At 37.8% G+C, this 23,831-nt stretch overlaps 1 protein-coding gene across 1 annotated transcript in view; it reads left to right on the forward strand.

Moving 5' to 3' along the window:
- Positions 1–14,493, forward strand: part of GRB14 (growth factor receptor bound protein 14) — a 60,597-nt gene extending 46,104 nt beyond the window's left edge. Inside the window, exons 6-14 of the mRNA XM_063400637.1 lie at positions 1,350–1,487; positions 2,513–2,623; positions 2,813–2,908; positions 3,482–3,562; positions 5,812–5,928; positions 6,045–6,102; positions 6,196–6,283; positions 9,801–9,894; positions 13,810–14,493. Coding sequence (XP_063256707.1) covers positions 1,350–1,487; positions 2,513–2,623; positions 2,813–2,908; positions 3,482–3,562; positions 5,812–5,928; positions 6,045–6,102; positions 6,196–6,283; positions 9,801–9,894; positions 13,810–13,956 — 930 coding nt within the window. The 3' untranslated portion in view covers positions 13,957–14,493. The remainder of the gene's footprint in view (positions 1–1,349; positions 1,488–2,512; positions 2,624–2,812; positions 2,909–3,481; positions 3,563–5,811; positions 5,929–6,044; positions 6,103–6,195; positions 6,284–9,800; positions 9,895–13,809) is intronic.
- Positions 14,494–23,831: the final 9,338 nt, after the last annotated feature.

Here is a 23,831-nt window from a genome sequence, read left to right on the forward strand (position 1 = left end):
GCAGCACGTGCAGACAGATGGACCTAGGCTTTCTGTAGCTGAAGTGCTCAGGTGAATGGCAGTGAAGCTGCTCATAATGCAGTCCTGGGGCCCTCCCCTGCCAGTGGAGCCCTGCTCCTGTTACTGCATTCACAGCAGCTCAGGTTGGGCTGCAGCTGGTACAGTCATGCATCTCACTGCTAGGCAAGAAAACAAAAAAAGTCAAAGAAACCTTGTATATTTTGGTTGGACTGTATTATTTAGTAGCCAGAGGATTTGATGTGCTTCCAAAATCAGGTTCACTTTTTCATTCTGCTGGAGTCCAGTACTGGTGAGTCCATCCAGCCTTGTAATCTGTTGTTTCACTCCTCAAATAAGATTTTCTGGAAATAGATGTGGATAGAAGAAAAATTCAGCAGTGAAAACTGCAGATATTGACCAGAAAAATTCTTTGTTCCATACCTCTATATAAGCCTTGACAGAATTTATCATACCACAGACCAGTCCTGGGGCAAGGTTCCTTAAAGAGCTCAGTGACAGGAGATTCTGTGGCATATAAGGAAATAGAAGAATTCTGGGTTAATCTGTTTAGAGTCATAGCTCTGAGTAGTGTTATTGGAAGAAGAGTGATAAAAGTGAATGCATTACATGGAATTAGGTAAAGTTAATGGTTGCTCACTTTTAGTGGATACTTTTGCAGACTGAGTAGAATTGTCTAAGCCTCAGAAAGGTAAGAGCTGTGCTGCATTCTGACAATGTCTGATGAAATGGCTGAAGAGAAGTCTCTCAAAATTCTGAGTGGAGGCAGGATCTGTCCTGGGGACTAGCCCAGTCTCTCTGGTTTTGGTTCAACTAAAGCTCCTCCTTAAGCACTTTGCAGGTGCAGAGACCTTTATTCCCTCCTTTTGAAAATGCTAATATGTGCCTGACCTGCATGGTTTTGTAATTCAGAGTTTAACTCAGGTCAGTTAATTTCTCTGGTTTGTAACATGGTGAGTGAGGAGAGGGACATAATTTTTTCTTCTGTTGTTAGCACTGATTAGCAGTTTTATATAAATAGGGTCTGAGGCATCAGTACTTCTTACCTTGGTTTAGTTGCAGAAGTTCCCATATTGCAGAAGTAATGCTCTCATTTCAACCATATGGTTCTGTATAAATATGTGACTTGCTTAGCATACCTTGGAGTTGTGTAACATTCTTACATGCCTTAAATCAGAGGTACTGTTAATGGGATTAGATGCAATCATTACTGAATTACTGTGGTGTGATAGTGTCTTTAGGAGTTATTCCCCTTAGCCCTGAGTACACTAATGCAACACAAAGCTGGTTTCAGAGGAAAAGAAAAATGCATGTCTGATACTTTCTTTCAGATGTTCCTTAGCTCCAGCACATACCCTGAGATTCATGGTTATTTGCATGCAAAGGAGCAGGGGAAAAAATCATGGAAAAAACTGTACTTTCTTTTGAGAAGATCTGGCCTTTATTTTTCCACTAAAGGTACATCTAAGGTAAGGGAGGAAGAAAAAAAGAGAGCAAGAACTGTGAATTCAGAGCAAATATGTATGTATTTATAATTTGTTGTAATAACAACCAAAATTTATAACCAAATGATTGAACTTACAGTGATAAAAAATGAAAAAATAAATTTATTCATTATAGATAAAATCCAGAGAGATGTGGAGATAGAAAACTGGGACAGTGTTGTCTTAGAAACTTCAGTTTCTTTTTGCCTGATAAGTTTGCTTCATTCTGGTTGATATTTCCCATAACAGTACCCTGTTAAAACAAATTTTCAAGTACTAGTTAAATTTCCAAAGTGAAGGAGATGTTCTGAAAAGTTAAGTATATAAAATAAGAATTTTTACAGGATGAATTTGGGATTCTCAAAGTTGGTAACTGGACAGTTTTTCATGTTACTAGTTCAAATTTTTGATGGTGGTACTTCAAGCCATATCATATTTAACATTGGAGTTGAGAAACCTTTTACATAAACTACTCAAACCAATGTTTATTCATGTTTTGGACTTTCTGTAATTACCTGCCAAAGTTTTCATTGAGCTGGTTTATATCCTTTGGCAAATTTCTTTTGTTTGCTTCCTTGACATAATTAACCTTAGCGGGTAGAGATAATGGTTAGAAATGGTGCTGGGCAATAATTATAACAGTATGTTGTTTTTCAGTTTATGGAAATTTATTTTCATGTTTGAAATGCATACTGCTCTCAAAACATGCCTCTTCTCTAATTTTATTATTGCTTGAATTTATTGGAAGTTTTCTCAGAAATTATATGACTTGTAATCTGGGGTTTTTTTCCCCTCTGGAAGAATAAACTCTTTGATTTGGGTTTTTTTTTCCCTCTGCATTATGAAATGAATATTGAGTTGCCTCTTTTTAGATTCATGATGTCATGGTTAAAACAGCAGTTTGTAAGACTGTATTTTGGAACAGGATAACTACTGTACTCTTCCAAGTTTCTTATCTGGAGAGGCTGGCTAAAAGTAGTCTAACTGTATTACATTACTTTTCTTTTTAGGAGCCAAGGCATCTGCAGTTTTTCTGTGAATTCAGCAATAGTGATATGTACATGTCTTTAACAGGCAAAAAGACTTCTGGAGCACCAACAAACTATGGATTCTGCTTTAAGGTACAAGCTTATTATTCTGATACATATTAAAGCAAGCCACAGTATTTAGGTAAGCTTAAGTTTCTTTAAGGCTTTGAAAGCAATATTCAGCTGTCTATTATAAAATAGGAGAATTAGTGGCTTTTATTTCAACAGGTATTATCTTCAAGATATGCTTTAATGCTAAAAAAATGTGCTGTGGCCTTCTAGCCTAACAAATCAGGAGGAACCAGAGACCTGAAACAGCTCTGTGCAGATGATGAACAAAGTAGGACCTGCTGGATGACAGCAATTAGGTTACTCAAGGTAATTTTTCTGTGTGGAGTTAACTTCTTGCTTAAGTGTGCTATGTGATATTTTGATGCTGTGAGTGGAGAAGTAACATCATTTTAGGTTCCCATGCAATAGCAGTATCAATTTTGTACTTGGAAAGGTTTTTTTTTTATCCCAAGAAGAAGAAAGAGACCAAATCCTGGAATCATTGTAAGGGATGGAATGATGCCTCAGTCCTGAAAATATTTAAAATTAAGCATATGCTTTGGTGTAATCACGTTGAATTCAGTGAGATTGCTGAGTAATGTTGAACAAAGCTACAAGAATACGCAAGAAGGGAACAGTAATGTTTTTAAAATGTGACTGTTTGTGACAAAATAGGAACAGGACAGTTGGTATGTTAAATGGGTAGTATTTAATGCAAAGTGTACATTTATAATGGCAGCAGCAACAATGATGATGTACATTTCCTTAAGCTAACAATTTTTGTCCCTTGATTTTTAATGGTAAAAAAAAAGCGTGTGCTATCTTTTTCATCTGGAAAAAACCTTTCCTTGGCTTAGGTTTATAATTTCAAATGCTAACCATGTTATTTTCTGGTTTTAGTATGGGATGCAGCTGTATCAGAATTACATGCAACCATATCAAGGTAGAAGTGGCTGCAGCCCTTTGAATATAACACCTATGGTATGTCCCACAGTAGCTCCATGAATAAATACATGTTTCTGCCATTGTGCTCTTTTCAAGTAACTTGTGTCAGTTCCACTACTGACCTGCTCCTCAAAACCTTGCATGTGCAAACGCTTGCTGAAATATTTAGGGCTGCCAGGGTTGACCAGAGAGCTAATTCATGATTTCCTTACTTAGAACAAATGAGTTAAAAGGCTCTTCCCTATGCAAAATCTTCAGTATTTTGGGAGTTCATTGGCTTATTACTTTTGAATGGAAAGAAGATTGTGAAAGCAAAGCAGCAGAACCATAAATGCATTAAAAGAGAAGCAAAGGTTACACATGAATAAGAAGGTTGTAACAAATCCTTTTCGGTATACTTCCTCTTTAATTTTTTTTTTTTAATATAAAATATTATGTACTTGAGGTGAATTTCAGCTGGTGTAATCAGCTGGACATCAGAGGAAAACCGTATTTTGGCGGATGTCTGCCCTATTTTGGAGAGAAAACAGCCTATACTAGATACTGTGTCCATCATCTCAGTCAGATAGTTGGGATTAGATAAGGGTGTCCTTTTCTTAGTATCTTATGTTATCCCACCTCTTTATAAGTAATTTGACTTCAAACTTTTTCACGGATGATTTATATCCCTTTTGTGGTTTTTGTTGGCTAAATTGGATAAAAATTACTTGTTGCTGAGATATGTGACAATGAGTTTATGGTGAATTTTTTAGCTTTTATTATAGTTCTTGCTGATAAAATCCCTAAGAAATGAATTTGCTATCCTAGGTATTCACAAAAGTAGTTTTCCATGATCTTGCTAATAAGCATGGCTTATTAAGCATGTGCTTAACACGCTGCCTGTGCCTTAGTGTGTGTTATGTGTAGCTACTGCAATGGCCAGCTGCTGCTCTTATGATGGATCAGGGAGCCACTGCTGATTCTCCCCTCTTTCACTGTTGTGTGCATTTCAGCTCCCAGAGCTTCTAACAGGCAGAATCTATAACCACTGCTAACAATGGCACTGTTTTTCTGCTCGTGTATAATTCATGAATTAAACAGCAAATTGAATAATCTGGGGATTAAGTGCACACGCTAATGCACATACTTCATAAGGAAGCCCCTTCCACATTTCACGTTCCTTAATTTCTCAGCCATGTCAGCTACAAAGAGTTCTCTCCACTCTGCCAGAGGCAAACATTTTCTCTTAATTTGCCCTTGTTTTTTTGCTTTTGCAAAGTTCTTTACAGGTTACAGTTACTCAGACAGACCTCAGTCTACAGTTTCAAGAATTACAGTGAACTACAGAAATGCTCTCTTCTGTTTCTAGGTATATTCATGCTTGTAACCAAGCAAAAAAACCCCAAAACTAAAAACCAAATCAAAACAAAAAAACCACAAACAAAACAAAAACAAACCAGAGCTGCCCTGGTTTTGGTAAGCTTTGCTAACCCTACAGAAATCTGGGCCTCTTGTGTCCAGATGTTGCTTTAACTTACAGAGTGATAGAATGCTTTTTTATTTATCAGATATTCCAGTGCCTGCCAATATTTGAGCCATCATGATTCTTAAAAAACCTGATTTTATAAACCTTGGTTTCTGAGAAACATTTTGGTGATCTTTTAGGACTGTTTTGTTGAACCTCAATGTTCTTATTCAGTTGTTACAAATTTGATCTTTACTGAGAGAAAAAAAACCACAAGCATTTTTTTGAAATAGATGCTGCAGTTATTGAGTCTGTGATTAGAGTTAGAGGGATATATTAAAATAGAAGTTACACTCCATAGAAATTGCTTGTTTCAATGCTTAAATATGGTAAACTGAATGGAAATTTATATAGCAAACATAAATCTGACCTATTTTTAATGAAATATTTTGAATATTTTTAATTTGATAATTTTGTATTTTACCCTTTTTTTCCCCCTGTTACTTGGAGATCTTAATAACAGTTTCCTGACTTGTTTTGAAATGGAAGGGGCTAGTTATAGTTAAAAATATAAATACAGTTTATGGTAAAGTGATGTATTTGTCATCCATTGCAGTAATGCAAAAAGATGTTCTGTCCTGCCAGACTGTAAAATTGAGCTTTGCAGCAGCATACTGGAATTGCAAATGCTCCCCAGGGTAAAATGAGTTTGGTTCTGATGGGAAGCACTGCCAATACATGAAATATCACTTACAAAACATAATGTTTTCTCAGAAGCTTGCTTTTAAATGATGAATCTTGTAAAAAGTGAGCAAACTAAATTTATTTTTCTTTGTTGCAGAGAAGCATTTCAGAAAATTCTTTAGTAGCAATGGATTTCTCAGGACACAGAAGCAGAATTATAGAAAATCCAACAGAAGCCCTTTCAGTTGCAGTTGAAGAAGGATTAGCATGGCGGGTATAAACACCTTTGATTTATCAGAATAAATCAGTATTTTCTGGTTTGGTGGTTTTGTTTGTTTGTTTTTAAACAGAAGAACTTTGAAGTCATGTTTTTGCTTCTCTCTCATACAGAGGAGAGGATGTCTCCGGCTCAACTCACATGGTAGCCCCATTGCCATGTCTAACATGGGTATGTGTGAGTTAATTCTTTGCCAGAGAAATGCAATAACTGGCTCTTTCAATAAAGGAAAAATGTTTTTTTCACTGATTTTTTTTTCTACAGCTATACACAGATCTCAGTCATGGTTTCATCATAAAATCTCTAGAGAAGAGGCTCAGAGACTTATTTTGCAGCATGGACTTGTAGATGGGTAAGTAAATTATTTACGTAGTTTCTCTGAGATGTTTCTAGCCAACAACTCCTATTTTCATGTGCTTCTTACTGGGGGCAGGTAGAGAAGAAGTCTGCACTTACCTAATGGTAATAAAAATTCTTTTATATAGGGCTATCTGGGGATCAGTTGGTTCCTATTTTACATCATCTGGAAACACTGAAGTGGTGATCTAAAACTTCGATTCTATCACTGACCGATTACTTCTGTCCGTTCAGAGCCAAGCACTAGAGCTGTGTCTTTGCACAGGATTCTCTGGGAGCTGTCAGCCTTGGCACCACTGTCTTTTGTATGTCTATTAGTGATGAAAGAAAGCCTGAAAACATTATTCTAAGATGAACTGTGGTGGGACAGGCATTGAAAAAAACTGCTTTTTTTCTCATGAATTGACTAAAAATTGTGTCATCCTTTAATAGTAAACAATAAATGTTAGGATAATACTTTAATTTTTAAAATATTTCATTTAAATATTAATTTAAAAATGACAAAGAAGTAGGTATTTTATGTTCAAATACTCCTGCTTTTCATTCCTGCATTTTTATCCTTAGTCCTGTATTAAACGTAAACTTGGGCCTCCTTCATTCGATGAATAATTCCAAAAAAAAATCTCAATTTCTTTGAGTCTGTTTCCAGTTAGGTACCTGGAACATCAGATTTCTGGTTAAATTTCTTCAGTTTTAGATTTTGTTGTAGTACTGTTTTCTACATCTACAGAAAGTGCTCCTGGAAAAAAAAAGTGAAGGGGAGGAAAGGGAGACAAACCGGGTCGTAATCAGCACAGGGATGGCCAATTGGACTTCCATTTTTGTATTTTTAATTTTTTCTTAAATTTCTGGGGTCTTTTTTTTTAGCCTGGCTTATCATCTTGAAGCTTGCTCTGTGCTCTGCATTTATTTTTTGCATTTGTTAGAAGAGTGGGACAGGACATGGAGGTGAATCCAACATGTGTTTCTGAGCAGGATGTCATTCTAGGCCTGATGCACCTTTCAGTGTATTTCTTACACACACACTGACATGAGAAAGTGCTAGCATTGGTTTAGTACAGTGTTGTTTATGTTACATTCATGGAGCCTTTCATAGCTGTGCCAATGGGATTTTGAGGAGGATGATACTTTTGTGTGGACTACCTAGAGTTAATCAGAACACTGCTAATAGGGTGCTCATATTCTGTCAGACACATATTCATACATTGAAGTAATGTACACATGACATCATGTGACATCATTTTGATGAGCCAAAACCATGAAATATCACCAGAAATACAGCCATTTTTAATGGGAAAAATAAGACTTCAGTTTCTGGCAGAGAAAATAATCCATATTGAGCCTTTTAAGGTGATCCCAAGCAAGGAATTCTCATGCATATATGACAAGGGAGTAGGGCCTCTCTAATACTGTATGTACCAACAAATATGTTGTTCGTGATGGCTTTTAAAAGACACAGAGGCAATTATATAAACTAACTACAGTACTTTTAGTATTTGGGTAATCCAGTAACAGGATTAGGGACAGCAACAATCTTAAAACATGCTATGAAGGAAGTTCTTTGATCTGGTGTTAAACCAACTCTCTTAAAAAAGTTCACATGGTAATATTGTATATTTTGTATTTTGCCACCTAAAGTATGTTTGAAGAATTTTCAGTGATAAATGGTTGACATGATTGCAAACTGATCAGCATCTGGTTGATGAAAGGGATAAGAACATTACCAAAAGGCCCATGAAAAGGTCCAACTCATCATTCAGAGAAGTTGACTGGAGTCATCCAGCATGTCTAAAAAGCTCCTTTCAGCCAACATTTCTGAGATCCTGTGAACTAGAACCTTTTCTTCATAATAAAGTTTTTAAAGATTCTTTGACAACTAAAGCAGATCTGTTGTGACTATGTTAGAAAATAATAAAGATCTTTTTATCTGAAGGAGAAGAAATATTGCTTATATTTGTGATGAAACAAGGAAAGACGTAAGAAAATGTACTTTAAAAGAACTGATGAATGGGAGCGTAAATCCCAGTGAAAGTGATTACATTGTGTATCATTTAACGTGGATCCTCGTAACTGGGTGTAGAGACCCCAGCGGTGGCTATCTGCAAGGTGTCATTTTGTGAATAAAACGCGGTGCCAGCCCTCGATGGCAGTACCCAGGACGTGGCAGTTCCCGCGGCGGGTGTGTGCGCTGTGCCGGTCCCTCGGTGTCCGGAGGAGCCCGCTAGGTGGTGGGAGCGAGCCGCCGTGAGCGCAGCCCGCGCTGCCGCCCGCCGAGCGCCGCTGGGCTCCCAGCTGCACTGCACACGGGCTTTGACACAAGTGGTAATGATCGTGGACTGCACATTGCTTAATTCCAGATATTATGTTAAAATACAACTCTTAAAAACTTTTAAGAATGGAATTAGTAGTTTGAATCCGTACCGGCAGTCAGTGAAAATCCACTGCAGACTTCTGGCTGTGGGTTTGTTTTTTTTTTTCCTTGAAATTTTTTCTTTTCATGTAGTAGCTGGGCTCTCATTTCTGGTGTGTGGTGGGGCAAAAAGTTATGATTCGGTGATCACTGATACTCGTTTGATTGAAACCTGGAAGTCCATTTTGCCCATTTCTTTTCTGTCTCTTCTGAAAGAGGAGCATGCTTGCAAGTGGTTGTCCCTCCATTTCTCTTCTTTGGTACCTTGGTCAGCTCTATCTGTGCCAGACCTGCACAGTACAAGCAGTTCAGACTCTCTCCACTCCAAAGCTGCCTGTCAGGTTCTTCCCTGTCCTCCAAACTGTTCTCTGCCAATATTCCAAACCAGGTGATTCAATGAAAACTCCCTCATGCTGGTAATCATCCTTTGCCTTCACCAATTTATTTTATCAGGACTATGGCAAAGTAATGTTTGTCCACGTTCTGGTTGGAGTAAGTTATAAGTGAATTAGTTGCAGTGAGACTGTTGTCATTTCGGAGTGTCATGATTTGAATAATGATGCCATAGAGCAAGCAGAGTGTAGCTTTGTCTTGTTGGGAGTTCTGCTGCTATGCAGAAATGAGAGTGCATTTATGAGGACTGGCCAGATGTGAAAAATATTCCGGTGTGCCTTTTACCTTTTCTGTAGAATTCCTGTTTAACTGTCTTTTAAATGTTCCTCATAATACTTGTGATTTAGAAAATTCAAGTTTTCTCTAGTCAGAATCCAAAGAAAAAAATTTGTTCAAGCACAAACTTTGAGGGTGCTTTTCTGTCTGAAGAAATGTATTGTAATTCTATGCAGTGTAAAAACTAACGCCTACAGTGTCATTTATTCTGAGAATGCATGTTTTTCACATAATAGACAAGGTGAAGAAGAATTTAAGAGAAAGTATTCCCAGTGACACATTTGCAAAGAAATACTGATTAAAAGTCGAACTTACATAATTGATATTATTTATGCTTTTCACTAATACATGCTGTAATGAATTTAGAACTGTTCTAACTGGATGTTTATAAAAGGATTCCAAATGATCTTTGAAATTTTTTGATCTCTTCTAGGGTATTCCTGGTACGCGATAGCCAAAGTAACCCCAAAACATTTGTATTGTCACTGAGTCATGGATTAAAAATAAAACATTTTCAAATTGTACCAGTAAGTAAGTTTTTAAAATTTATATATGGAGTTGTAAAACCAAACAATTGAATAAATTTGATAGAATATTAATGGATTTTTTCTTCTTTTGCTGTTTTATGGGAGATGTAAACATCATACCTGTATCACTAAATATAATTAGTATTCTTTAGTAGAGTTGAACTTTTTTGAGCTTTGCTGTTTGATTTGTTCTAAAGTTTGACTAGTATTATGAAATTCTAAAAAGTTTCTTGAAAAACTAAACAAATTTCAACTGGAATAGAAGCAACCCTGATGGCATGAAAATCATGCGTTAATAGAGTTCATGTTTCCTTTTACTTTTCAGTATGTACACAATTTCTTAGTCATCTGTTTTGGACTTCCTCCATTGTGTGCTCATATCTCACTTAGTCTTCTGTTCAGGATAGTTTCAATATTTTTGTAGTCAAAACATATTTTGTTGACCTCTCTTGTTGTTACTGTAGCATATTCATCTACAGGTCTTCTTCAGGGGAACAAAAAAAAAAAAAGATTATTTAGTCCAGCTGCTGTATAGGTAAGCTGAAAGTTACTAAGCTGAAGTCATATTTTTGTTAGTTTTCATTGAACATACTGTCCAGTTATCCTGCCAGAATGGTTAGCCATCCCCACTGCTTCTGCTCTCTCATGAGGTGCTTTATGTGTGTTTCCTTACATGCTGCTTCTCTTGAGATGAGAAATACTTGAGCATTTTGTGTTTTGGCCACAGATATGTGACATAACTGAGCAGACCCAGAGCTTTTTATCTCTCTTTACAAGAATCTTTCTTCCAGACCACATAATGCTCTAGTCTCCATGTATTTTCCTGCTGAAGTTTCTAGCAGATTCCGCTGTTTTTCAGTAGAAATCAGTCAGATGATACTATTTTTTTTTTTTTGTCTTTGATGTGTTGATTCTCTCTGATCATTCACCAAATTTCTGTATGCCTTACCTAGGGCTTGTAGCTGATATCCTCCACTAAAAAAATCATGTAGAATAAAACTGAAGCATTATTTGAGAGGAGGAAAGAAGTCAATTAGATTAGCTATAAGAATTGTCCAGGATTCTGTTGTGTTTAGGTACAGAATATCGAGTATTCCTTCATCCAAAAGTGATTAGTTATGCACTGGATCCCTTGGGATCATCAGCATAAAATCCTTGATAAGATTGTAAGATCTCTGTGCATTTATTGACTGTAGTCACTTCTAGTAATTACTTTGGTGTAACTGTTGTGTGGTTTAGAAAACCTTCTGAACTCCATACAAAGAGTGTATGGTTCTACTTCAATGGGATGTCCTTTAACTCTCAAATTTAAGAGACTACTTTTCCTTTCCCTGTCAGGAAACAGACACTCTCTTCTCTAAGTGCAAGGGTAGCAGGATGTTGCAGTTATCTTCAGGTTCCTCTGAGATGGATGATTCTCTTCTTCCCTTCAAAAGACTGTGCTAAAACCTTGCTCTCCTGTTGCTGGATCTTTGGAGGAGCCAGGAATTCTCAGTTTTGATATAATTGTCTGCAGACTTTAGTCACATTTCCACCAAGAAGACCTGTACCACATCATTGCAAAACCTGACTTACTTGAAGGAAATGTTTGTGAATTATTTAAGTAAAGCAATTTTTCCTATGCTAGTAACTAGGAAAGAAGAAATCCTGATGAGAATAGCTTAATCCAGAGAGTGTGTCAGCATAGAAGCTGTTTGTCCCCCAAATATTGGCATATTTCAGTTCCTTTCTGTCAGTTTCTGGTAGCATTCACCCTCATTCCATTCTCAATACCCTGACTTAAATGTGCTCTGTTTTTTGCTAGAACAGTGCTCCTAAAAGATTTCACAAAACTGCTGTTTAAGGGAGGAAGGGTTTTGGTTCCAGTTGCTGCTGATCTAAATGAAGTGATCATTTTCTAAGAAACAAGGCATTTTATATTACTGCAGTAAATTCACAGCTTATTAGTTGAAGATCAAGGTTACCTCTTTGAATTTCAAATTTTACTGTTCTAAACTCTTACCTGTTTCCAGCCATTGTACAGGCAAACTTTCTTACTAAATGTAAACAAATAAATGTCATTTACAAAGCCTTTTTACAGGGTAAAAACAATTCAATTGCTAGATGAAATCTTTTTCTCTTGTATTTTAGGTTGCTTCAGGTTATGCTGCACTTAAAAAGTCTCCTTTTAGATAGGGTATCTAAACTAGCAGCCTGCTAGTTCATGCCTCACCCATGTCAACAGGTGCCTCCTGTTAACATTGGTAACCTGTGCAACAGGTATTGCAGGTGGGTAGTAGGGAATTGATTGTAAAACGTTCAGAAGGAAAAGCTTTGGATACATTTGGGATCCTGTACTGTGAAAATTGAAGAGCTTGTTAGTTGGAAGGTATTTTTCAGCCTTTGTACTCGGGGCTGATGCAAGTTCACTTCAATGGATTCTATCCTGAAATTTCATCCATATGAAAGATGAAGAATTGATACACAGTTCTGGGACTTTTTCTAATAAGTGTTTTCTCTTAACAGCCTTCTTAGCTTGCAGAAGATGCTAGGTTCTTGGGCAACAGAACTTTGATATGAGTTTTTACTTTGCAAAATATTGATAGCTTTAGAATTAGCAATCTGTCTGGTATTCATTTTAAGGTTTGGAATTAACTTGTTAGGAGGATAACAGAGATCTGAATTGTTAACTATTCTTGCCTGGAGTGTGTTGGCAGGAAAGTTGCATGCATAAAGAAATTCCAATGAATGATAATCCATTTTCAGGTTCTTGGCTGGAACACAGGAGTTTACACATTCTCTCATTGTTAATTCCTTAACTAGCAGTGTTTGACCTGGTTTGACCAAAGTCTGAGAAAAAAGAAATCACAAACTACTTCCAGTCATGGTAGAAAGGGGTAGAATAACCAGGAATCATAAGCAGTTCAGCAGCTGCTTCACATAAAACATCTTAATTACAGGTAAGACAGCTAAATGTATCTTCTCCCTTTCCCCTGTATTCAAGTAGGGTGGTTGCATCTTTCCCTAGCACACCATCTACTACTCCATCCTAGCCCTACTTCAGAATCCTCTGTTCACTACTCTTTCAATCTTGTAAAGTGTCTTTTTCTCTCTTTTCTTTTTAAAAATAGTTTGAATAGGTTTTTTCACCCTATTTACATGAATACCAATTAGTCACCATTTCACTAATCCTCTTGATACTAGACATATCAGCAGTAGAGGAACTAAATCAAGAAATTATATAGTCAGCAGTGGAATAAAAAATGTGCAAGAGCTAACATTCAGTTGCTTAGAGGAGAAAAATAGTAATTACAAATTTCTAGGCATCTAAAAGTCAAAAGGAATCTCTCAAGGTATCTGTTGAAGTTTCTTCTTTCTCTTCTGTATCTGTGCTAATACGTGTTTGGAGCTGCAGCAATTCTTCCTCCTGCAACAAGGAACTACTAGAGCAAGCACGGCACTCTTGTGCTGGGCAGTGTCTTGTGCAGCTAATGCTACCCAGCACACCCCTGCACTGGTGTGAGCCTCGTCACACCTTACAAAAGTGATAGAAAATGATGCAAGTGAATGGAGCAAGGGTTGAAATCTATGAGTAACTTAAAACTTGGTTGCTTCATGTTGCTGTGTTAGAACTCAGGGTTGGTATTAACCTCAGCTATCCAAAGCAAAAGCATGAAGTTGTATGGTTAGTGCAGAAAGAGTATTCCTATACTTATTGAACTGTTCTTTCCTTTTAGGTGTGTACTTGAAGTCAAATGATACATTGTTTTCCTATTGGCTTTTTGGTGTGTAAATGATCACTGTATCTTTTCTGCTCACAGTATAAGATTATGAATATATTGGTCTGTAGGAACACCTCTCAAACAAGTGTTCCAGTTAGAAAAAATACCATAGCAAAAGAGGATTTTATTGAATCCTGTTTTTTCATTTTTACAGCTGGAAGATGATGGGAAGCTATTCTATACCCTTGATGATGGCCACACCAGATTTACTGATCTCATCCAGCTAGTGGAATTCTATCAACTTAATAAAGGAGTACTGCCTTGCAAGTTAAAACACTATTGTGCACGGATCGCTCTTTAACCAAAGCATTTGTTATTTCATCAGAGGGAAAGGAAGATATTAGTATACTTTTTCCCCTAAACGCAATTTGTATTGCAAAAAGGGGAAAAAATGACATTGTAAAGATTATATGTTTAAGCTGAAAAAAAAAAAATTTTGGTGTAGATAAGAACTTTGCTTTGTGATTGTCACGGCAAAATTAACAATGGTTTTGAAAAACCATTCTTTCCAGTGTAATTCTTTAGTGTTGTCTTGGACTTTCTGGGTTTTCTTTTCAACTGAAAGCAGTTTTGAAAAATATTGTGTAACTCCTAAAAATATAACTGAAGGAAGATCTTTGTTCTTAGGTTTAAAATTAACTTTTTTCTCTGTAAATGTTTCTCATAATTTCTGTTCATCACATAAAAGAATAACATTTACTGTGGCAAGGATAAGGAGTTGAACTGCACATTTTATTTGTAAATAAAATGAATAAATATTTTGCACTATATTTTTGAATGCTACTTTGAGGATTGTCATATCCAAAAAGTGAAAAATCATTAAAACCACTTAAAACTGCTCAGTTGTATTGAGTTGTGCTATTCTTGCTGTAATATCTTAAAGGATTTTTTTTCTCGAATCCAATGACTAAACCTACATCTTTATACAGAGCTGGACTGTCACTTATTTGGCTGTGAAATGTATAAACATGCATAAATTTTTATGTGGGGCATAATGTGGTTCAGTGTATACCTATAATCTTGGACACAAAGAGAGGCAGAAAGACCTGTTAAGTACTGTGGATCTTTGCACAGTTGAGGAGGGAATCAATTTCAATTGCCCTTAAAAATAAAAGTAATGTTATAATAGTTGTAAATTATCAATAATTTACAATACTTACAGATAAAGGTAAATCCAGTGGACTTCACTGAAAACCTCATGAAAGTGTATTTGCAGTCAGTTCCTAGCTTATTTTATTATTTATTATAAAATAAAAATGTCAGTTCAGCTACCAGTCAAGCAATCTTTACAGATTACCAAGTGTCTAACATTCCGGCTAAAAAGAACTGTGCCAGTAGACCAAGTCAAATTTTGGACCACAGCATTAGAACTAATTTTGGTATTTGTGTTTTGAAAGAGAGTTGATACTGCTGTATCCCTGAACAAAAATTCGAGTTGAATGGGGCTTGGGAAAGAGGCATCCCCATCCTGACGCTTTGCTCTCCAAGATATTTGGTGTTGTTATGAGGGCTGAGGACACTGTCCTGGGTATCTTTGCGAAGGGTAAAGCTGCAGTAAAGGCGGCGTTTGAAGGTGGGCTGGCACACTGAATGCAGCTCCCCTTCCTGTGCGTGCTGGAGTTCCCTGACTCCAGGCACGGCAGCTGCTCTGCTGGGGGAGGAGGTGGGCGAGGAGCTGACGAAGGCCTGGGCGAGGATGGAGCCAGCGGGCCCGAGGCACAGCGGTGCCAGGACGTGTCAGCCACAGGGTCAGGGACGGGAAGCGCTGGAACAGTATGGTAACTGTAGCCTGTGGTTTTGTTATTGTGTGTCTCGGGAAGGCAAGCATAATAACATAATACTGTGATACTTAATTTACTGACTTGATCCACACATCACTGACCTTTTCCTCTGGTATGCAAATGCAGTTTTTAAAGCTCATTAAAAAAGCAACTCTTCCTAATGTGTACCAAAGATGCAACATATGTGGTGCCTAAGCTCATTACATTAGGAAAGCCTTGTAAAACTCTTTATAGTCTAATAAATTTAACTCTTAAACCTCAAACACAATTTCAAATTGTACTTTAATTTTTTTTTAATTAAAATCTCTTCAGGTTTGGTTTAATAATCTCAGGTAGTTTTATGTCATATGTTGGCATAGAATAAGGAGAAACATTCTCTGCATCCCTATTTTTTAATCATCTCTTGACATATCTCTATTGTCCATTGTAGTCCATTTCTGCTTGGACATGTGAAAGCTTTGCTGTAATTTTTGTTTGTATTTATGTATGCATGCTTAGCAGAGAAGCCAACTGCTCAGTGAGTGAGTACCTGTCACCTTCAGACCTATCAGAAAAGAAAAGAATGTAGAGATTATGTCACATGGTAGGTGGAGAGACATCAACCATCAAGAAGCTTTGCCTACTTTTTCAGGTTTTTTTACACAAGTGAAATTGACAAAAAAAACCCCAAAAAACAAAACTAAAGCAAAATAATAATAATTAAAAAACCCAATTTAAGTATTGCCAGTAAAACTAATAAAATCTAGCTTGCTGTTTAAGTGACTTCTTCACAGGACACCTCCTTGCTTAGATATTACTGAAGAAATAAACATAAAGGAGGGAGGTAGTCTTAAAGTGTAAAAGCAAAGAACCAAACACCACCCCTCAAAAGTCAAATATTATGATATCCCAGACTTCTTCCAGGTGTACGAAATGGTACAAGTGGTTGATATATGACTTTCAAGATCCTTGCTTGCAACCAGTCAGAAAAAACCAGCGATGAATTTCTGTGAGATCAGCCAGGGTATGTCTGACCATAAAGTTCTTTGGGGGTGTAGCCAATGCTGTTTAGACAGAATTTCAGTGTGTTAACTGTCACTTCTAATTACGAATACTACACTTTGGTGCCCACCTTCACAAAGAGAATTGGCTAATCAGGAGTTGTTAACAGCTCAGGAAGAAATGAGTACTATTTTGGGCAAGCCAGTCTATCTGTCTCCAACATTTGCTTCTCTACAAAATGTGGACAATTTTATATCTACCTCACTGAATATTTATGGACTGTTTTTAAGGGAAAAAAACCCAAACAAAATACCACAATGGAACAATAGAAACGTGTTATTTGCAGAAGGGTTTTTTTAATACTTATATTATATGTTTTTACCTTTACTTGATGGAAAGTCAGTGCCAAAACACCTAGGTATGAAGCATAGTATTTGAAAAACTCTTCATGTTTTCTTCATACTTAAAATTTTATGCTTGCCTGAGTGTTTACGTGTAGTGCACTGGCAGGAGGAGAGAACAGAGCTTGCCATGCAGTGGAACCAAGAGCAGCGCAAGTGCACAAGCCTAGCTTGCTATCTGGGGTAATTAGCCCTGCAGGAGTATGCTCTGCAAGATGTGAGCTGGTGCAGAGATTGTGCTAAAGCTCAGCATTGTATTTGTTGGCATGCCCTTTGTGCCTTGGCTTCCAATCTAAAAATCTTCTTGGCTCAAAGGAGATTAAAAGTTAATTCACTGCTGTTTCATAACGCATATACACACAGGGCCGGAATTAAGGTTGCACGGGCAGCATTAAATGACATTTTTAAACTTCCGAGTGTTTTTACTTAACAATCTTATTAAGTCACTTGATGAATTTTTTGAAATGTAGTGAGTCTTCGAGTCATCCAACTAAATGTTTTGAAAGAGAGCTTTAACCCATTAAATAAAAGAGGATTATGTATGTAACTAACTACAAGTGGGATCTTGCAAGGATAATTGAATTTCTGTCAAATGTTCTGTTACATCCTGGTTTAAGAATTGTAGCATTTTGTGCTTCCCTGGGGGGTAGAATTATCCTATAGTGGGCTTGGAGTATCTAATTTTTAGTTAAAATCCGCCTATTTCAAGTGAATAGCCTTTTTTGTTGTTGTTTAAAAGCTACCCATCTTCATCTAAGCAGAAGCCACTGCCACTCATTCACCAATTAGTTTTAATTATGTAAACCTATTTATTAGCTGTGGCTTGAAAATCAGTCTAGCATTTGTCTGTAAGAAATCTTACATATAATTTTTGTTACCTTTATTAAATTAGTTTAGAAAAAGACAAAGCAATTTACAGCTTACATCAGTGTTTCTGTTTGATTAGAAAAATAATTATTTTTATTACTGTTCTGGTATTTCAGAGTACTATTCTAATACTCACACTGTAATGCATTCCATTTCTAATTTCAACTATGTAGCCAAAATCATGGAAGATAGGACATACCCCATTACTTGAATATACTTGCAAGCTTTCAGAGGTTAAACACTTATGGTCTATGCATAATCAATGTGTATGGTAGTGCAATTAATGTTAACTTTAATGAAATGCATGAATATTTAAAACTTAATGAATCTGACTTTACAGCACGCTTTACAGCCTGGCTCACATATGTGAACAGTATTGACTGTTGGCCTCTGGATGTCAGCAGTGTATCACGAAATTCCTGTAATCAGCCGCTGTTTTCATGCTTCCTCCCAGAAATATCTGTGACTTGTGGTCTCTGCACACCTCCAGAACACCCAGTGCTTTTTCCTCTTATAAATTATTCACTTACTCTGTACCAATTAGTTCTACCAGTTGCTAGGTTTGTTATCAAGTTAAGCTTCAAGACAAGAACCTGAACTCAATGAGTGATTAAAAATTTATTAGCAGAAATGATTAAATATGCAGATAGTCTGTGAAGCTTGTTCTTGAAACCATTATATTACCTTTTTAATACTAATGATTTGTATAATTAATTTTATAAAAGCCTGAAAGTCTTTTAAAAAAAATTCAGAGTAGGACATAAAAGGGAAGAGATTAAATGCAGAGGAGGCAGTGAACCTGAGCATTAAAACAGCTCGTTCACATGTATAGGCAATAAAGTGATTTCCTTACAGGAATAGTTTGTGGTTTTCCTTCCCCTCTGCTAAGCTGATTATTTTATTAATCTTTTAAGCAATTTGGGAAAACTCTTATCAACTAGTGAGTCGTATTTTCAAAATAGAACTTGATGTGATTAACACTGATAACACAGATGATTCCCCGAAAGTTTACAATTAAAACTCTATCAAGATGCAGCTCCTGGAACACCTCAGCGCAGGCTGGGTGCGGGCGTGTGAGGAGCCCGCGGGAGGGAAGGCGGAGGCGCGCTGATGGCGCCGGACAGGGCTCCTGCGGGAAGGGCCGCCCTGGCAGCTGGGCCACAGCCCGCCGGGAGGGGAGCAGCCTGCTGCTCGGAACCCGCGGGGTGCCTCAGGAGAGGGGCCTGTCCGCCTTTCCATGGGGGAAAGAGAACGAATGGCTTTGCTTCCCCTTAAGGGAGTCAGTGCTGGGCCAGGCTTCCTGCCTCCTTCCCGAGAGAGGCGAGCCCTCAGGGCAGTGGCAGTGGCCGCGGGGAGTGCGGGCTGCCGAGGGGGCTGACATGGCACAGCTTTTGGCGTCTGCCGGTACGCGCAGCGGGGTGCGAGTTGGTTTGTGGCACCTCTGCGAGAGGGTTCGGGTGGCACTGAGACCTGGGCACACACTGGAGGTCTGTGGGTGAGGCTGAGGGTGAGCTGTGGGCTGCCATCCATCCCAGCGGGGCAGCACAGCTCAGCGCTCTGCAGCAGCGAGAGCCCAGGTTCCCTTCTCTGCCTCTCCTTCCAGCTCTGACTGGAGCAGGGCCACCGAGGGCCGCAGCTGATGGCCCCGGGCACAGCTCAGGAGTGAGTTGCTGTGGATGAGGCTTGGAGGAAGGTGAGGGCTGCCCCTGGACAAGCGGGGTGTGAGCAGCCCAGCACTCTCAGGTGACGCTGACGAGCCCCGCCGGCTGGAACCTGTCAGAGTCAGGAGTCGCCTTCAATAAGTGTGTGCTCGAGTAGTAGGTGCGTGCCGGGTTGAGGCTACTGTGTAAAGTGAGTGAAATTGTTTTGTTTTTAAGCCTGGGACTTTGAGGTGGGAAAGAAAATAATGAGTGGAGGTTGTCATGCATCTGTTGTGTTGCCCCTTTTTGTTTTTCTCTTCTCTTTATGAAGTAGGGTGCCTTTATTCTCAGCTCAGCTCTTCGTAGCTGCATTTAGGCCTCGGTTCCATGAAGTGCAGTCTGTGTTTTCAGCTCTGGCTGTAGAAGGTAGCAGAACTGGAGCACAGCCTTTACTAGAGTGAGACCCAGCAAGAGCGTTTGCATTGCTGTTCCCATTGCTGTTCCCACTGTACTTGCATGGCTAGGAGCTCTCTGGGGGGGATAAGTCTAAGTAAAAATTATTGGTCTTCAGGTAAAATAGAAGGTATCTCTCTTGGATGATGAGAAATTAAGGCTGTGACCTAGGAGCTTCCTCTGCAGAAGGCAGTCTTGGGAAGCATGCTCTGAGCTAACTCCAAACACCACTTTTGACAAAGACACTTCAGCTTCCCCTTCTACTGTACCAGTCACCTGCTTGGGGACAAGGAAGGGGCAGATGAAAAAGCATTAGCTACAGCAAGAATGTTGATAGAAAAAAGTTGAGAGCACATTGACCGAGGTGCTTCCTGCTTTTCTCCTTGTGGCTGAAGCTGAACAAAGAATGAGTGCTTAGTCTCCCATTCCTGAATATGGCATAGAATGCTATGTTGCTATTTGAGGTCATAAGTTTAGACTGGTTTTTAATGTCAGTGAAAACTTTCTGAAATGAAAAAAGTCCTTAAACTGAAGGAAATGAAATATGTAATTTCAAATTCCTTTACAACGTGAGAGAATGCCAGAGAAAAAAGACATGAAGCTTTCACCGTTTTTTTGGTTTTGTTTGGATTTTTTTGTTGTTTTGTTTTTGTTTTGTTAATTTGTAGTTTGATGTGGTAATTTTTTCACAAAAAAAATGGTTCTGCTAAATACTGTGGAACTTTGCAATTGCCAAATCTGCAGCCCATGCTAAGTGCTTAAGTTCTGGGAAATAACTCATGGAAAAATATCTTCTGATGATGGATGTGAGGTCAACTATGTAAACGAAAATATTTTTTCCCCAGTTATATGGTATAGGGCTGTGGTGCTCAGACCATATGCATAGCTAGTTATTTTTAGGCATTTAAGGAGAATGTAAAGGAGGTGATATGTGTAGGAGGGTGGAAGGGTACTGAGAGAATTTTAAGAGATGCTAACACTTGGAACAACAATAGATATGCTATTGGAGTGATTTTTCCTAACCTGTACACACCACGTCTGGAGAGGTTTGCTTCTGTACTAAACAATTAAAGAAGTCCTGATTTTTTAAATGATGCATGTACTTCTTTGTGTGCTGTGCATAATGCTACAGATTTCTGTATGCTTAAGATAATGTAAGTGTTGGCAGGATCAGAGTCAAAGATGTCAAAAATAACTTGGAGGGCTTGTGGAAATTTACAAAGTGTAATAAGGTGATACTTCAATTGGTGCTGAAGTGGAAATTGTAGCTCATATTATATTTAATGATGGACTGTGGTCACTGGGTTCACTCTGGCTGAACAATATCCATCTCTATTTTTGAAGTAAATGAAGAGCAGTATATGAAGTTGAACTAAAAATTAAGAATGTTTTTCTCTTGTACATTGATATTGTTCTTCATGCTTATTATCCTGTATTGTGTGTGCATAAGAAAAAGAAACACAAAAAACTCAACCAAACCTCCCCCATGCTGGTCCTGAGCTTTCCATAAGAAAAGAATTTGCAGTAGGAATCTATATTTGAAGTGGCCTTGGCCTTGTGAAAGGGTAAGATGTATGACACTTCTAAAGAAAAAGTTCTTCATTCCTCATCACTATAGAGTTAAGAACTAAAACCCATTAAAGGAATGATCTAATTGTTTCTTTGCTAGAAATAAAACTAACCTCCTGATTCAGAGTACCAGAAGTACAGGTGGTACTTAAAAGGGCTTTCCCATGGAAAAAATGTACAGCTGAATTGTATTACCCCTTGGTAAAGATAATGGCAGTTGGCAACAAACAAATTCTAGATTGTTCTGTGGTGAAGTGAAATGCTTATTTTTCTACAGGAGTGTGTGCTCCACTTCTGCTTCTACTTCCACTTGAAATAAGGCCATATCACTCAGCATGGATTTAGAAACTCAGGGAAGAATGAATATGCTTTTGCCATCACCTTTATCTAAGGAGTTGCAATAATGTTAACTATTGATGTTCTTCTCAGCTTTCAGTTTATATTTTCTTATATATGTAATTCTTTCTAATTATATTTTTATTACCTGCAGAAATTGAATTCATATGTATTTTTTTGTCATTTATCATCCTAGATATTTGTCTACAGAAATGAGGTTTGTAAATTCTCTGAACAAACTTTTGATGTAATCTGGAAGTAGCATTGGTTCTGTATCTACAGTTCCTGAATCTAGCGCTGAAAACGTGATATTTAATGGATTAACACACATGTACTGTTCAGGATGTTTTCAAAGTTGTAACAGAAGGAGAAATGTGTATTTGATCTAATACAGACTCTTCACAAATAAATGTGATGGTGGAGAAATTCTGCTATGTTAGGTTATACAGACAAAAAAAATCAGTCTTGAGGTAACTGACCATCTTTATGGTGGAGTGGTTTTCCTTTATAGTGTATCAGAGTGGTTGTAGGGAGTACAAGAGAAGAAGAGGGATGTTTATAAATGTGAAAATCCTCACCAACTCTGTCAGTGACTTGTGGAGTCTCATGGAGCAATTCTGAGTTAGTGGAGCACTGGTGTTTTTACTGGATAATTCACAATCATCGCTTGGCAGCCTGATATTGTAGGGGAGGTTTAGTTCTGAGGGGGTTGCATGATTTATCTGAATCTAAGCATCTTAAGCTGTGCCCAATACAAACAGTGTAAACTGGAGACCGGTGCAAAGATGGTGAGACACAAGGGAAGTGTCCAAGGTGTACTTACTGTATGGGTTGCAATTATGAGGCCTGAGCAAAGATGAAGAGACTAGTAAGAAGTCTTATTTCTATTTACTAATTTGGCATCATTTGGTGTGATGGTATGTAATTATAATTAAAATGCAGTTGTCTTGTGACTCTATTCTGGCTGAAGATATGGATCTACCCTTGTTAGGAGTTAGCTTTGACAATTGTTACTTGAAAGTTTTGTTGGAAGCTGGCTTTGAGGTGTTGAAGTATTTGAATGTGCTGTGAAGTTCACTTTTAAACTTTGTTATGGTATCTCTGCTGAAGAGTAGCTTAGATATTTTAAAAAAATGTAGAAAGGTGGAAACCACATATGTAAGCATGTTAACTTTTTATTAAAAGAAATCATTCCAGGAGACCTCATTAAGCCAGGACGATATTCTAAAAGTGAATATACATGTTGACAGCTACACCCATAAATTTGAAAACTGCAAACATGTTCAGCATAAAAGCCATTTTCGAAAAAAGCTGTTGCTCTGCCCTTGTACTAATTTAAGAATTGTTCATTCATTCTGATTTTTATAGTTTCTTTTCACATATATAACTGGGACAGTTTAAAAAGTGCTTTATAGAATCGTTCATGATGTCACAAACTTCATAATGCAGATGATTATTTTTAAAAATGCACAGTTTATATATAGGCGCAAAGTATCAAATCAACTCAATAATTCCATATTTTTCTTTTTTAAACAAACAAAATGACCTGTCCATAAACTATACCTCTGTACAGTATTCTTGCAAAGAATTTCTGTTTCCAGGAATTATGATGTGAGTTTAAATTGCTCGGCTCTAGCAGTAGGTTTGGTGAAGGGGTTCTCTTGTTCTATTCCTACTCTGTTTGGACGTACAATCCAGTCTTCACAGACAGCACAAGATCATCTCAGACAATCTCTTCTTTTGGTGCTCTTCTGCCAGAGGACATTCAAGGTACACCCATATTTAAGATGATTTCATTAAAGCAGGGACTTCATATCAGTGTAATTCGTACAAAGGGAGATGGGTATTCTGCCTTTGGATGCAAATTCTGAGGCAAAATAAACAATCAGTCCTGACCTCAGGTTTGTTTTCTCACTGGTGTGGGAGGAAGGAGGAGGAACGAATCACTTGTCTGCTCTGTGTGGGTGGAACCAAGATGGTATTTAGAAGATAGAATAATTTTAGGTGAAGATCGGTAGCGAGCTATCCCACCAGAAAGAGCACAGGAAGATGGCAAAAAGTCATCAGGTGATGGAGAGGATCTGAGCAAAGGACAAGACCATGGGTTGAAATGGTTCTTGGGCATTAAGAAACACAAAGTATGTTTTT

The sequence above is a fragment of the Prinia subflava genome, chromosome 6 (genome assembly GCF_021018805.1).
Source record: "Prinia subflava isolate CZ2003 ecotype Zambia chromosome 6, Cam_Psub_1.2, whole genome shotgun sequence".
Classification (NCBI taxonomy): domain Eukaryota; kingdom Metazoa; phylum Chordata; class Aves; order Passeriformes; family Cisticolidae; genus Prinia; species Prinia subflava.